This window comes from Seriola aureovittata, chromosome 23, assembly GCF_021018895.1.
Source record: "Seriola aureovittata isolate HTS-2021-v1 ecotype China chromosome 23, ASM2101889v1, whole genome shotgun sequence".
In the NCBI taxonomy this organism is placed as follows: domain Eukaryota; kingdom Metazoa; phylum Chordata; class Actinopteri; order Carangiformes; family Carangidae; genus Seriola; species Seriola aureovittata.
This window is the reverse complement of record NC_079386.1, coordinates 4880918-4897478: the sequence shown is the minus strand read 5'-3', so window position 1 is coordinate 4897478 and position 16561 is coordinate 4880918. Positions and strand designations below refer to the sequence as shown.

At 41.2% G+C, this 16561-nt stretch overlaps 2 protein-coding genes across 2 annotated transcripts; one reads left to right on the top strand and one right to left on the bottom strand.

Moving 5' to 3' along the window:
* Positions 1-574: 574 nt before the first annotated feature.
* On the bottom strand, positions 575-4413 carry si:dkey-112a7.4 (uncharacterized). Its single transcript, XM_056369433.1, has 3 exons — positions 4104-4413; positions 3443-3775; positions 575-2391 (listed from the first exon to the last, which is right to left on the bottom strand). Exons 2-3 carry the CDS (start codon positions 3621-3623, stop codon positions 2312-2314), a joined length of 261 nt encoding a protein of 86 aa, XP_056225408.1. The 5' UTR covers positions 3624-3775; positions 4104-4413; the 3' UTR covers positions 575-2311.
* Positions 4414-9653: 5240 nt separating this feature from the next.
* On the top strand, positions 9654-16459 carry LOC130164708 (PLAC8-like protein 1). Its single transcript, XM_056369609.1, has 4 exons — positions 9654-9720; positions 10714-10820; positions 11009-11163; positions 15579-16459. The coding sequence occupies exons 2-4, from the start codon at positions 10721-10723 to the stop codon at positions 15744-15746; spliced, it is 423 nt and encodes a 140-aa protein (XP_056225584.1). The 5' UTR covers positions 9654-9720; positions 10714-10720; the 3' UTR covers positions 15747-16459.
* Positions 16460-16561: the final 102 nt, after the last annotated feature.

Below are 16561 nucleotides of genomic sequence, written 5' to 3'. Positions count from 1 at the left end.
CGGGCGGTAAGTTTCTCGTCGACGCACTATATTTATATATAGCATAAAGTCATAGGAAACAACTTGCACAAGCGTGACGAGGAAGCTTGACTTTTTTCCAGTGCTCGTACATGCACAGCGGGCCTCTCGGTGGAGCAGCACACAGGTTTTGTGTCGGTGTTTCAGTGAGGTGGATTTAAGTTTAATTTTTAACCCGTGTTGGAAGTTTTAGGTGGAAAAACCAAATCGTGTCACAGGTCAAGGTCAACTGGGGAAGTCTCACTCTGCTTGAGAAAATAAAGACTGATATTTTGTGGATGAGCCTCTTCTGAGCTGTTTTCTCCACTTTACTTTTGCATCTTTACCTGCATGTAACACCCTTTATGTATGACTGTATAGTAATTGTGGAGTCAAAATTTTGAAACCTCTGCATATGTTTACAGTTTTATACAAAAGTGTGAAAGGTACAAAGAACTATGAAGAAACTACAAAGCTTGGTAAATGCATTTTAAATGATTGATATGCTCTTTTGGCGACACAACTGGAACTGTGAATCAAGTCACGTTACATTCACTTCACATAAAACACAAAAAGATTCCACAAAGATTTCGTCTTTTATTTCCCGAGATGCATTTTTTTGAAAAGTCGACCATTTCCATGCAAATGGCGACCGCAACCCAAAACGACAACCTTTGAGTCAGAGAAGGAGCTGTGAAATGCAGTGCTTCCATAGTGCAAAAAAATAAAATTAAAAAATAAAGTGAACTAGTAACAATTTCACAGCTGACTAAGTAACATGACATCAGCATGAGCCTTTTATAGACAATATGTCATTCCGAGGTCCACCGCAATCTCTAAAAACATCAGTGTTCGTAGATTGTCTCAGCAATAAGAGCTAATCATAGGCTGCTTGTTTTCAGCTTGTTTTCATCGTCTCATAGTGTAATTGTAAAGTAAAGGTTGTCATTATCTTTAAAAAGTCAACAGACACTATGACGCCGCAGCTCAGCAAACGGATTAGTGCTGTGTCTTTTTCATGATCAATCCCACGTAGCATTAAAATATCATTTTGGCAATTTTTCTTTTATCACAGTCGTGTGGCCAACTGGGGAGAAACCCTGCCTTTTGAAAACATACAAAACATCCCATAACTTTGTTGTTGTTTTTGATATTTTCCTGCTGAGTCTGCGGCTCGAGGCCAACAATGAGCTCTGACTAAAAAACAAAAACAAAAAAAAAAACCCGCTGACTGCATGATCTAAAGAGGCCAAATGGTGTGTGTGTGTGTGTGTGTGTGTGTGTGTGTGTGTGTGTGTGTGTGTGTGTGTGTGTGTGTGTGTGTGTGTGTGTGTGTGTGTGTGTGTGTGTGTGTGTGTGTGTGTGTGTGTGTGTGTGTGTGTGTGTTTGGTTTGAAATACAACTACATTAGCCCTTTAATAACGGGATACCAGTTACGTGTTCTGATGCTTCAACAGACTTCATGCATAGAATTCTGCAACATGTCACTGCACATAACGGGCATTCCCACAAAAGTGCACCATTTTGGAAACATAAGAAATCTCAAGTTATAAATGACAGAAGCGATATCCATTCAGAAAACAAAGTAAAAACCATGTAGAAGCCATAGTAACAACACAACAAATGTCTGTTTTTTTTTTTGAAACAATAAATAATTAGCAGTAGTTGTTGTTTTGTTTTTTTTGCTGTAAATAGCGAGCTTTCATCCACTGGATAATAGTACATCACTTGCATCAGTGTGAGAGTAGAGAATGATAGTCATTGCACAACCAAAGCTTAATATTTTTACCTGTGTGATACACATTAACAGGCTTGTGTTCTCTCCCACCCCCCCCCCCCCCACCCCCCCACACACACACACAGACAATCAGTAACCCTCACCAGCAAACAGGGCGGGCGAGCGGCCGCCCGTCATCCAAATCGTTTGCTCAGTGCAACTTCAGAAACGTAGCCCTTGTTAAGAAGCTCTGAAAAATATAGACGCTCTCTCCAAATCTTTCTCAAGTCCCGACAGTCTGCCACCTACAGAGGTAAAGAGTAGAGGGCGATGCAATACAATTCATTCCCAGTCTGACCAACGTTAACTTAAATAAACACTATATACAAATCAGGGCCTAGGCGTCAGCTGGCGCTAAGTGAGCCGTGTTTGTGCCGAGTCGAGCCGTCAGGCGCTTCAGTAGGACACTTGACAGGGTCAAGGCCAAGATCACTGACGTGCAGGTTTGGCGTCCTAGGCGGGGCGGGTAGGGGGGGTGGTTGGAGGGAGGGGGGTTTGATGTATTTTTTAAATCTTTTTGGCACTTCATGGTGAAGTTTAGGAGATGGGCGACAGGGAAACAGGACACTGCCCGTTGTTGTTCATGATGTCGTCCAGGTCTTCGTCGTCCAGGTCCACTGAGGGAGGAGAGGTCAAAGGTCAGGAATGTGCACCGCTACTGAACAAAACACTAGATACGGCGTCAAAAATGGAGCTTAGATGCATCGATTTTTCTCCATTTTAAGAAATCAGTTCCCTTAAAGCAGCTGTTTGATTTGTCCTTATGCCAAGATCCATCTGGTTTCTCTGGCTTCATATTTACCCCACAGATATTACAGTGGTATCAATCCTCTCCTCTTACTCTCTGCAGGAAACTGGACTATTGCTTTAAATATTTAACAATTTTCAAACACTACCCCTACATCAGAGGCTGCAGTATCTGTAGATGACGTTTACATGATACTCAGACTAACTCAGCGCAGCCTTACTGCAACTACCGGCTTGCCTACGTTTTGAAAGATCAAGTTCATATTCACCAACTCTTAACATCATCTTCTTGCTCTCTGGAGACAGACAAACTGTGGAGGTCAATCTCAATTTAAAAATGTGTTACTGAATAATACAAGGTGCGTGATTGTGCTCCGATTTCTCCTGATCAGTTTATCACTGCAGCTCTATAAACCTTATGCAAAGTAAAAGAACAATTGTCTGTGTTCTCATGCACTTTGGTTTGTTCTGATTCTTGTGTGCCCCCACCCCCCCGAACACATGTCTTAAGGAGCCCTACATGAACATACATTATGATGAGCAGATTCTCTCCTCTCACTTCCTTTAAATGGGTGAATAGTATTCTCTCTATTGTTGTGAAGCCTCTGTCTCTGTCCAGGAGCCCTGCTGCTCCTCTCTCCTCAGGCTGGGACCACCTGCTATTAAAAGCTTTGCTGTGGTCAAACTCTATGTATCCAAAATACCATAATTACACCATTCACTTTGATATAGATAGTAAATACTGTAAGCAGCCTGCTGTATGGATATTACCTTATTCTAACTTGTTAGTGTCTGTTTGGATGCAGCTGCTGACTGTTGTCATTGTCATTGTTGTGAGTATGTAGTTGTGGACCCCTGGAGTAAAAGCTGCTGTCACAGGCTCTGCTCCCTGCACCTGTCACACAAACAAGCATCACTCACCTTTCTTGGTACGACCGATCTGCCCCAGTTTGGGCGCCCTCTGTCCGAGTCTCTGAGGGTTGGCCCCTTCGCCGTGGCCGTTGACCTGGGGGTGTCCCGGGTTGTACTGGCCTGCCGGGCCGGGCTGCCGCGGCGGCCCGCTGGGCGGGATGAGCTCGGGGATACCTGAAGCTCCGTACATCTCTAGGTAATGGGCGCCTTCTCCTGATCGGCCGCTAGATGTCCGCACAGTCCAAGCTTTGCGTCGTGTGGAAAAGCTCCTCACTTCCGCAATGAATGTATAGACAACGCACGACCAAACGTTGGTTATAACAGAGAGAAAGTCCTCGTAGCCTGTGAATGAAAGTAAACACGTCTGTCAGAAATAGCTCTCATGCGTCAGAGAGCGGCCGGCGTTTGGCAGGCGCGCACACACACTTCTCCGCTGTTTATACTGAAATAAACGATGTGGTCTTCTGTGTTTTCCACTGGATTTCTACTAACAGGTGTAGCAAATGCCTTCCTGGTCATTACAATAGCTGAACAGCACAACAACGTGTCTTCCGTTCAATCTACTCACGATAATAAACTGCTTTTCCGCCCGGTTATAAAACCAACGTTAACTGATCGCTTCCTCTTTCATCTTTTAGGAAAAAACACCGTTAAATATCATTAATATTACCTCACTTCTCCTCCAGCGAGGCCGCAGTTAAGAGCTGAATCCGGTAAAATCGGCTTCTGAGAACTGTGTTGTTGTTTATCAGAGCTCTCTCTCTCTCTCTCTCTCTCTCTTTCTCTCTCTCTCTCTGTCTATCTCTCTCTCTCTCTCTCTCTCTCTCCTGGCACAACACGGAGGAAGCGTCGATTTAAAGGGGCCTCTCGTCGCTCTCTCGGCCTTGGGGATTTCCTCGCATTGTGTCTTGACTCATATCGGCATGTGCACGTCACCGCGAGGTTGATATAAGCGACAGTGCTGACACTTCGGGTTATACAGTGGAGGTGTGCCAAAGTTTAGAGGGCGCGGTGCGTAATTACGCACTTTCAGTACTGAGAGAGTGACTCAGGCGCCAGCCAATGACGAGCGCTGCTAGATAACCCCCCCCGCCCCCCGCCACATCCACCTACCCCTCCCTCCTCCATACGTAACACATGTAAAGCTTCATGTCAGCGAAAGCAACTCAAGTCAGCTCTCCCTCGTTATCACCTACATGACAATGAAAAATAAACATAATTAATATAATAAAGAAAAATCTGTTTACTAATCTCATAGATATCCTCCATTGTTTCCCCAGTGATTTGTGTTTCCTCTTTTCCTTAGACTGAACTCAACCTTGTCCTAACCTCAACAAGTGTCTGCAATGTCCCAGCATAGCCCACTCACTGAGACTCATCCCAGGCCACATGCTGAGGTATGAAGAACAGGTTTCCAATGTTTAGACATAAACTTTTCTCTGTAAATATGTTGCAGAAATGTCTTTTGTGTCTTATATGTTTTATCAAAATTGCTCTACATCTGGACTCTGCCAGTTTTTCCGTGTTTAAAAACTCATACCATGCAGTTAAATTTTGGGCAGGTGTGTGTGTTTTGTACATAAAATGACGCACAACAACATCTAGAATATTTAAATTGGATGGAATGAAGCAACCATAATAAAAAATAAAAAAAAACCTGGCGTCTTGGGTTTGAATCTTTCACTCATTGTGAACATCATACAACTTGAATGGGGAGCTCGAACAAGCTGATACACAAAATAATAAAATCCTGTTCTTCAGTGAAGAAGCTGAAACAGAATAGGCTGATGTATGATATGATGACAATGTGGAATACAACTGTTTTTTTTCTATCTTAAACTTACTTATTAAGGAAAGGAATGAATGGGGAAAACTAGATGTTAAAGGGTTAATTATTAGGATACATAAATACTGTTATGTATTATTTTAATGATTTGAATCAATAAATTACCATGTAAAGTGCATTTGTATTAATGTTTTCAATATATAGTTCAGTTATTTTTTATATTTATCAGTCAATAATTGAAACATGTAAAAGTTCACCTGTATCTACTACAATGATGGCATTTGAACATTTAACTCATTTGGTAGAAGTAAATTCAGACGAATATGATGCATATCTAATACAGACGGGACTCAGTTTTACCCCCTTAACATCACGAGAGTAAACAGAGGTAGTTAGCGAGCAGATAGACGGCTGAAACGTCCAACGTCTGCCACTCCGAGTGGTAGTAGTCTCGGTGTAAACTTGACTAAAAAGAACAAAGAGACCAGGCCTAAATATCAACACCTCCTGTTTGGTACGGGCCCATATGTGCAGCCTAGGATCTGGCACAGCTTCTGTGTTTTCTGGGGTGAGGAGCATCTCCATGTAGTCACCCCGTCTGTTCTCCTTCAAAGCAAGGATAACTGGAGCCCATCTGATAGAGCCGTGACAGTACGCTCAACCAAAGAGAATAGGGATCATATCTCTTACATTCGCAGAATATACTGGTTGTCACTTACTTGAATGTTCAGTGTTTTTTTTGCATTTATATTCCTGTGTCTGTGTGTGTGCTTGTGTGTGTGTGTGTGTCTGTGTGTGTGTCTGTGTGTGTGTGTGTGTGTGTGTGTGTGTGTGTGTGTGTGTGTGTAAGTGCTATCTGCATGTCCCATCGCATTTTATGAATGAATCCATGCACAGTGTGGAGATTAACAGAGAAAAAATCCCCCCCCCATCAGACTTGCTGAGACTTATCTGCCCGTATATCAAACTGTGCAGGCCCACGTGGATGTGGACCGTCTGGACTGATATATAACTGTCTGGGTTTCTCTTCTCCTGTAGAATTATTTCAACACTTTCTTGTGAATGAAGCGAACACATTAGCTGCTGCCATCATGTCCAAGATCGTAGGTGTTACTCTCCTGCTCATCATTCTGGTCGACAGCTTCTACGAGAGCACAGGTAAAAACGAGGAGAATTTGCACTTTCATATTTTCCTGTGTCGTTTTACTCACCAGCTTCAAATCAAATAACTGACTCTGCTTGTGAAATACACACCGGGACGTACCACTCTGTCAATAAGTGAATTTGTATTTGACCGGAAGGTTCCAAGTGGTTGATGGGTAATGTATTATTGTTCCACATAAATGACTTCTTGCTATTTGTCTTTTTCCACTGTGTATAGCTGTATCTGTGGGATTTCGTCTGAGCAAAAAGCACATCCTCAAGTGCAGGTGCAGAGGTGAGTCTCTGTTGGTCATACTTTTTGGTTAAAAACTTGCAATGCAATGCAAAGCCAAACATTTTCTCCCACCAGATCCAGATTATTATCTGGATCTGCACCAAACTGTACAAGCTCAAGCTCTTTTTTTTACATCGAGTTTCATGTATTATTCCCTGAGAAATAGACAGAAATGTTGAATGAATTGTACAATGTTAAGGAATCAGATCTGCCCCCAAATTGAATGGGTTCTTCGTTGGTTCGTACACCATCCATCCACCAAGTACAGTGCAAATCCGTTCAGTACTTTTTTGCGTAATCCTGCTGACAATCAAACAGACACAGGTGAAATAACCTCCTCGGCGGAGGTAATAATCAGGGCTGTCATTATACCGCGGTGGGATTTCCTATTTTGAAAAGCACTGGTTATAAATGTGAGGCCTTTTCTCCCGAGTTTCCTGCCATTGTACACAACACTATGTTGTCGCAGACAAACAAGTTTGTGTGGTGTGAATTTTAGCAACCACCTCTGTTCTCATTGCAGTTTCTCCCAATGGCAAGATAAAGTGTCGCTCCCTGCGATTACCCACAAACCATGAAGATCTGATCAAATGCCTCTGCAGCAAAACAAACCAACACAGTAAGTGAAATGTAATTGTGCGTGGGTCTGTGTGAATATTCAGTAAAGATGTTTAATGTGTAATGTTGCCGTTCTTTTTCTTTTTGTTTCCTCTCTTAATTTTTAGCGTTTCCAGAGTTACAGGCAGCCTGCACATCGTGGCGTCCTGGTTTTCCAATCTCCCTGGTGTGAATGAGTGGAATCGTTCACCAGGAGGAAATATCTATTATCATATTCTCACATGATGTTAATCATCACATCACATGAAAAACAACACATCAAATCACTATGTCACCTAACACTCACAACATGAGGTAACATCACATTATCCTTGTAATATACTATAGATATCTGTGATCTTTTGTACATTTTAAATAAAGACATATTTTTGACAACAGAGATTGTTTTCCTCTTTGTTTGCTTTCTGCCTCCGTCCAAAGGTAACAACATTTTGTTTTATTGTGGGGTTATTTGTCATGTGTCTTTATCTTAAAGGTCCCATATTTTACACTTTTGTTGTAAAATTTTTTCTTTTATTTGAAGTGTTGATCCATAAGAAGATATATGTATATTTTTAAGAAGCAAAGACCATCTCAATGTAGTTTTACATCTCCTCTCTCAGGCTTCTCCCTGGAGTTCTAGTAACAAAAGGTCAGTGAGCCAATCAGAGCAAAGGAGGCTCTGAGCCCCTCTTCTGATTGGCTTTTTCTGAGTGATCGAATAAAAGTAAAGCAGATTTCAGGTAAACACTCAGAGAAACCAAATCCTGCAATGTTGGATCCATGGTGGGTGGGGTCCTGGTGGGCAGGTCTTGGGCATGGCTGAGAGCAGTGACCGCTTTATTTGTGACATCACGAAGTTACAGAAGTCCTAACGGTTCGTTTTAAGGCTCAGTTTCTGAATACAGGCTGTGTGCATTTCTCTGTGGACTGATCGCTTTGATACTTTCACAGTATTAATATAGAACCTAGACCTGCTTTATAATCAAACAACACACGGACATCTACCTTTATACAACATGCAACCTTTAAGCTAGCTGTTTCCCTGCACCAAGTCTTTCAGCTAGCTAGCTTTAAGCTGCTAGTTCCAGTGACAATTCTACTATATATCAATTTGTTTATCTGACTAAGCAAAAAAGTGATTTTTTCCCAAAATGCTTAACTATTGCCTTAAAGCTACATTTACTGTAATGATTGTGAAATAAATTACATTAGTTGTGAAGTCTTTCTGAAATATTCATCAGTCTCGCATGTATTACATAAACCAATACCTTTTTCTCTTTGTTTTCAAGAAACCTAGTGTAGACAGTATTTTTACTAATCTGTTTACATGAATGAAAAAGAATATTCCATGCATGCAGCCGTGCTGTGTTACCAAACCGCTGTAAAAACCCCAGTTGAGACACATATTCTGAAAGCGCTGTCTACATGTCCAAAGAAATCTCCTAAAAGTAGAATAATAGCGGCATATCTAAAATTTGGAATGAGATCTAATTCGGTTTATCCAAACATTACAATATTCGGAGTAATAGTGGAATATTATTGTGCATGTAAACATACTGCTTGTTGGTTTACACTGTAAATAATCAGGTCCTGATACCTCTCTGCCTTGTAGTCACAAAGACTGTCTCCTTTGTTAATCTGCTGTATGATCCTATGTGTCAGCTCTAGCCCCCATGGAAGACGAGACAGGCTTCGCTTGATAGGACAGGTTTTTCCCAGCCTCTATTTTACTCACTCCTATCAGGACATTGAAAAATCAGATATCACAGAAGAGGCATTTTTCTTATTTATTTTATGCACTGCTTCAGTGATAAGGATTTCTGGAAACCCTTCAAATGGTTCAATAATGATATATTATAGAAGATTATGTGTTTTTACCAGATCTTTGAGCAGAATCCTAAAAAAGAGAACGTCTGATAAACATCAAAATAGCTCACAAAAAAAAAACGATGACATTCAGTGGTGATTTGTGTGATGACATTCTGTGGTTTCTCATGGCTCTTACGCAACTGTTACAGATTAGTAATGTCCAATGGTGCAACTGTCAAACCAAAAACGCTTCTTTTTCCACAGGGGGCATTTACTGATAGAGAGGAATTACCTCTGTAGGTCAGCAAATACTGACATCCTTTTAAACATCAGCTAATATGTCTCTGAGGACTCAGAATACTGTGGGTCAGCACTCATGGGAACAGAGCGCCTTGTTTACCAATCTTATCTCAAGGTTTCATATTTACACCAAAACACTGCAGTCAAGCAACAAGCACACGCACACGCACACACACACACACACACACACACACACACACACACACACACACACACACGCACACGCACACGCACACACACACACACACACACACACGTGAAAGTCAGAGAGTGAGAAGACAGAAAAGGCCAAACATAGCAGCCAACAGTTGGACTTGCTTTTCCGAGGATTTTGATAACTAAACTCTTAAACAGGTAAGTCAGCTATTCTTTATCAATACAAGCCTGGTTACATATTTTCAGTCAGACTTCACTAGAGATGTTGGAGGTAAATCATTCTTGAGAGTCCAGCAGTCTGTCTCTGAGCCATTCACAGTACAAAGGAAATCTTTCTCTCCTCTGAGTTTGGCTTGTGGCGGAGGAGCAGAGCTAAAGAATAACTCAGGTCAGGAGACAGCGGTGTTTAATCCTTCCTGAGCGAGAGGGGCGTGGAAGTTTGCTCTCAGTGAGCTCCTCACTGGATTGTTGTTCTTATCTTTTGACCGAGATAGTGGTTTCCTGTGGATGTTGGCTTCAGTTATGGCAAAGAATTATAGGTCACGGATGCAAAAGTTAAATGCCCCGTGTAGAGCAGTTGAACTAGATAGATTACAGCAGCAACAACGTTTCCAGCAGAGTTTCCTTTGGATGCAACTACATCAGATATCCATTTAATCTCCTACAGATCTTACAGCTTTACTTGTAATTTGTTTTGCCATATATATTTTGGAGGAAACATAACTACGTCATGAATTCTCGGCTACTTTACTTTAAAAAAAATTTTTTTTTTAAATAAAATCACGAGTTATTGACCTAAGCAATAACCAACTAATAACCAGAAACATCAGCCAACCTCAGTGGTGCATTGTGACTAAAACTAAAAGTACATTTACTCAATGTAATTAATATGTATTCATATCTTTAATTGCTATAGAAACTATAACATAATGTGTTATTTCTATCTATTTTTCTTATTTGTTTTACTTATTGCGGCTTGTTCCTTGTATTGGCCCATGTATGCTGATCATCAGGCATATAACAGCTTTGCCTGTGAGTTTTGAAGCTGTGTGTATGAACTGGGTAAACTGCAAATGTATTTCCCCTCTTGGGATAAATAAAGTTGTCTGAATCTGAATCAATTACTGTCCTTAAGTATAATTTTGAGGTAATTGTGACCCCTGCCTCTATTTTATGGTCATGGATGGACAGTTGAACTATGTCTCGAAGGGTGGTCCAGGTCCAGCCGGGGAGCAGGGTTCATGAAGCGGGTCAGTGGAGCACTGGCCTGTGTGAGTGTCATAAAGACATAGGGGACTGTAAGTATACAGAGTGACACAAGCGTTTAGTGGATATACTGTCTATCTGACTGTTAATGCTGAATAACAGTGAAAAAAATGCACTTTGTACTGTTGTTTATGATAAAGAATTATTTTAGTGTACTGTGAGTTTACCTACTGTATATGTGTGTGTGTGTGTGTGTGTGTGTGTGTGAGTGTGTGTTCAGGCTGCTTTGCCCTGTGCTGCCTCCCAGTGTTTACTTGCAAGGTGACCAGTGCAGTGGGTGCGTGTCCCTGCCTTCCTCTGCTGGACTGTATGGGCTGTGTACCGCCTGCCTCTCTCGCCATGAGGGCTTCTGTCAGAGAACGATATGGAATACAGGTAATACAAAGCAAAAAAATAACACAAGATAAAAATGCAAAATAAATACCTCTCAACCAGACTGTGGGACACTGAGATTTTCAAATGCCATTTTGCAATGAACACACTTAAAATTCCATTTACCTCCACTGTTTTGGATTGGTGGCAGAAGTCTGGGAGGCGAGACAAAACTTCAACAAATAAAGGTGCATCTGCATGGTTTGATACAATACTGGGTGAGTGGGAAAACACATTAAGAAACTAATAGAATGTCTTGATTATAAAGTTTTTGTTCCATCATGAGCCTCCAGAGCAGTTTCAATATTCCCTGTCCCAGATTTGCCATGGTGGGATAAACCACATTTTTCCAAAAGATATTCCCTCATCTGATGCTTTAGTAATTGTGGCGGTAAGTGCAGTTTAAAGCTGTGCAAAGGCCTTAAAAGAATTAGGCCTCATTTTAACCCTGCACTGGTTTCCCTGGACTAATGTTAGACATGCACTTTGAATGGGTTTGAAGGGGATTTCAACACCTGATTAATTGCCTGAATGGATTTCTGTCATATCACAAGTTTTGGTAAGATGTATTGCAGTTTGAACACTTCCGTAATCTGATCATCCACATGGCTGCAGTAAAAAATAAACTTTTGAAAGAGCTGTCACAGCTAGTTAAACAGGTTCTAAGGTTTATTTGAGCATAAACATTATAACCAGTCAATCTGTTTAGTGTGATTATATAGGGTTGTATGTTTAAACCATATGGAAAATGTGATTAAAACATGCCGTGACACACAACGTCCAAAAGATTTTAAAGTTTCTTCTTTAGCTTAACATGTTTCTCCAAAACGTTGTTCAATTGGTTTGAGATCTGGTAAATGTAAAAGCCATCACTTTAATCATCAGCCTTCTATATGAGCTTCTAGTTAGCATCAGGTTTCTCCAGTCATTTATTCAGACTTTTCCTTTAATATGTCATGCATCTGTACATTTTGTGTAATTAAGGTGCAGAGATCCTTTAATATAAAACACTACATTGGCAGGACAATCTGTCCTTACAAAGGGATTTGGGATTTTTTGGACATTGACTTCCATTGTTTTACTTTAGCTTTACAATACATTCATTCGGATGGGAAAGATTAAAGCTGTTTACACTTAGACAGTCACTGTGCTCAAGCAATGCCCGTGGTGTTAATATCATTTCACTACACGGCCGTTACAGTAGTTGGTTTAACAGCCTTGACAGCTTAGCTGATGTAGCTTTGATCACTCTTCTGCAATGAAGAAACAAAGCGACCTTGAATACACTAGCGTTTTTCTGAGACCTTTTCCTCTTTGGGGTGGGAATGTGAGAGTTAAACTTGTCATTTTAAATTCTTTCAAGTCAAGTAGAGTGGCCCCTGTAGCCGAGATGCTGTGATAAACACCAGCTCGAACAATGCATCTGATTGCTTTGCTGGTACGACACCGAGTCCCCAGCTCAATTACACAGAGCAGCTGGAGCCTTGAATAATTATGACTGCTGCTAAGGAGATGGAGACTTTTCAGTGATGAAACTTAATAACGGCACAGTGGGGAAATAGATGTAGCATTGGTAGATGCCAGCAGTAATGACACTGTTTATTACTTCAGCATTGCAAAGAGTTTTGTGTTAATGCTGTGACATCAGATAAACCATAGGTATACTGAGGTTGCAGTGAAATCAGGATATGTTTATTAAATGAATAAATCTGCCCTAGACCTATAAATAACTTAATGAATAAACAACAAACTGTTATAGCTTTTAAGATACAGCAAGCTGCTCAGGCCTCCCATCCACCCCTTCACTGCTGTGCTGTTTGTCCACACTGAGCACTCATACACCTGCGACACGTGCGACCACAGATCTCAGCAGACATCAGGTCTCCGTCACTGATCAGTTCACATTAAAAACCCAAAAGCAAGTGGCACATTCCATGGCCAAGGTGCGAGTTTAGATGTTGGATAAGCCGATTCTGGGACAGTGAAGAGAGGGAGAGATAAGGCAGGAGGTGGGAGTGGTTGGAGGCCAGGCAGACAGGAACTGGAGCGCTGCCATCGGAGAGAAGGAGGTGGTTGGTAATGTTGGCTTCCCCGGAGGTGGAGTGGGCCGTGGATCGCTGTCAATACTGCAGAGCATGAGCTAGGGAAGGTGCACAGAAGTTCTTATGAAAACATGTTCCAGCATGTAGGTTGTTTGAAAAGCAAGGCAACAATTCTCTCACGGGTGGACGGAGACGAAAAAACAGTGTTTATCATGAGAATAAAACTGTAGTCAGACACGTTACTGCAGCCATTTTGATATAAACTAGTGCTCGATCATATTTCTCTGCAAATTATTACATTTTCTTGTCTTTATTTCCTGAAACTAATATTGTCCTTAGAGTTCATTTTTAACAATGCTAGCAGAGTGGTTTGAATTTGGTTTGGCTTATGACAACATATTAGTAAAACTAACAACATTTCCATTAGCCTATGCTGTACTTTGTGATTATAGCAAATGCTAAGATGCTAAACTAAGATGGTGAACATAGTAAACATTAAATACCAGCATCTAAGCATTGTCCTTCCGAGTATGTTAGCTTCCTGATATTAGCATTTAGCTCCTATTATATGCCAACATATTTTATATGTCAGCAGAATAGAACCAGAAAAACACCCTTTGCTCTGACTTGGGAGTGTTCATGCAATGTTAGCTCTAGTGCTAACCTTGTAGTAACACCATATAAATAGCCTAAATTAGCTACATTTGTTGTGTTATTTGTTTGTTTATCACCACGTAAAACCAGAAACAAACAGTGGTTAGCTTCTATGAATTGAGCTGAATCGATTGAGCTAATGTTAATATGGGATTTATTTTTGATAGAACTGCATTTGGAACCATTCTGCCAACAGTTTGTTGACATATCTCCTGATAAAATCTGACTCAGAATTACAAGTCAGACGCTGATGTGACATGTGTTTTCCCACTCAGCTGCTTGTAATTACGATTTCACACAAACGTGGTGTAAATACAACCTCAGAGAGCTGTTAGCATGGCTGGTGACAGTTTTGTCTTACATAATTCAAAAGACACGACCAATGGACCAATAAATCATTCCAACATATGCAAATGAGGATTTGAACTGCTATATTTTCTTTGTTTATGTTTATAGTACATGCAAAATTCAAGTCACAAATGTTGCATGTTGCATTCAGATCCCAAGACTGATAATTTTAGTTAATGTCACCCTCCCACACTGAATTCACAGGGGAGGCAGCGCAGTAGAGAGAGTGTGGTACTGAGCAGATCTGCCGCTCAACAAAAACAAGTGTGTTTGGTGTTTTTGCTCTACAGTTGAATCAGAATCAAAAAGTTGCATTGAAATCCAAAGACCTGCAAATACGTTTGTGGGTTGAGAATTATTGTAGTTGTTTATGCCAAATTAAAATTCACAGAACGGTTGTATTCAAGATGTTTCATGACATCCTTTTGGTAAAAGTTACAAATGGCACTTATATAGTGCTTATCTAGTCTTAGTCAAAGCACTTTTCATTATGAGCCATATTCACCCGTTCACACACAGTCTCACACCGATTATACATAGGAGATACATTCAGGGTTCAGTATCTTGCCCAAGGACACTTCAACATGCGCACTTGAGATGCCAGGAATTGAACCACTGACCCTCTGATTCCCGCTCTACTGCTCTACTTCGCCAGCCCCTAACTGCATTATGATCAAGCAAAAATGAAAGCTGGTTTTCTTTTGAGAATTTGATATTATGTAAGTATAATTGGTGCTGACTCAGTATCACGGTGGGAATATCACATGCACAGGCTGCACATCCAACTGCCAGCACCTGCCTTCTTACTGCGTCTCTCAGACTTTATTGATTTATCAATTCTCACCCACCAACATTTCCATCTTGACATTACTGACATGCTCCTCGTCGTGGTTGCTGTTGCTAAGAGCAGAGACTTGGCCGCAAGTAACTCAGTGTCCTCAGAGGGAGGATAGAGCACGATTATTACTGATACACTGACAAATACACTGCCAGCTATAACTTCAAGGAGCCATAAACTGCTATACATCATTGGTTTTTGCACTTTGGTTACTGGCGTGTTTACTTAATTTGGTCCTCTGTAGCACAAGCTTACATTTATCATGGTAGGAATGTGGTAAAACTGTGAAAATTTCGAACATTTTTGTGTAATTAGTCCAAATTACTTCAACTAATACTGTTGATTACAAAGGATGTGAGTATAAGCTCATAAAGGCAAATAAAAGACAGAACTTCTGCATTGTATGTATCAGCAAAAAATCCTTTGTACCTAAATGCAAATGTTCATCTTGTGTTCGAGCCTCCCACCTGTGTTCAGACCTCTCTCTCTCTCTCTCTCTCTCTCTCTCTCTCTCTCTCTCTCTCTCTGTGTTACAGGGGAGCGTGTGGAGCGATTGCCTGTACGGATGCTGCTGCTATCCGCTATCTTGGCTCCAGATCTCCAGAGAGCTGAAGAGAAGAGCAGCATCCCACGCCGCCTCCTCCTCCTCGTCGGCAGCCAGATACACCGCTCTGACCTCCCTGCAGGGGGCGCACTTGGTCTAGACACATCCAGCACTTTTTTTCTTTTCTTCTGGCCTCGGCCGCCACCACCAGTCCTCCAGAGCATGGGAGCTGATTTAATCACACTTCCCCTGGTCGGCAGCCGCTCCCTGTTACCTCAGAGTATTCAGCAGGGACACAATGTCTATTAGAGCAGGGGGTGTTTTGCATGTTATCTTGGGTTACCAATCATTTATTCTTTCAGTGGTGGAAAGTAACTAAGTCCATTTACTCCTGTACTGTACTTAAGTTCAGTTTGGAGGTTTGTGTATCTCAACTTTATGCTACTATATACTTCTAATGAACTGCATTGAGAGTGATATATTGTGCTTTTTACTCCATTAAATTTCTTTGACAGCCATAGTTACTAGTTACCTTTCAGATTAAGATTTTACACTTCCAAAAATCAGTTGCCCCTTGTCACATTTCAAGTGTCTATGAGCTGTTATCAGCTCCACAAAGGATATCTCTTCTAAGAGTAACTTAAAGGTCCCATATTATAAAGTGAGATGTCTGTGTCTTCTTTGATTATACAGCAGGTCTAGGTTCTATATTAATACTGTAAAAGTATCAAAGCGCTCAGTCCACAGAGAAATGCACACAGCCTGTATTCAGACACTGAGCCTTAAAACCAGCCGTAAGGACTTCTGTAACTTTGTGATGTCACAACAAAGCATGCAGCGCTCTCTGCCATGCCCCAAGCCCCGCCCACCTGGACCCACCATCCAACCTTGCAGGATTTGGTTTCTCTGAGTGTTTACCTGAACTCTGCTATATTTTTATTCAACCACTCAGAAAACACTCAACCAATCAGGGGA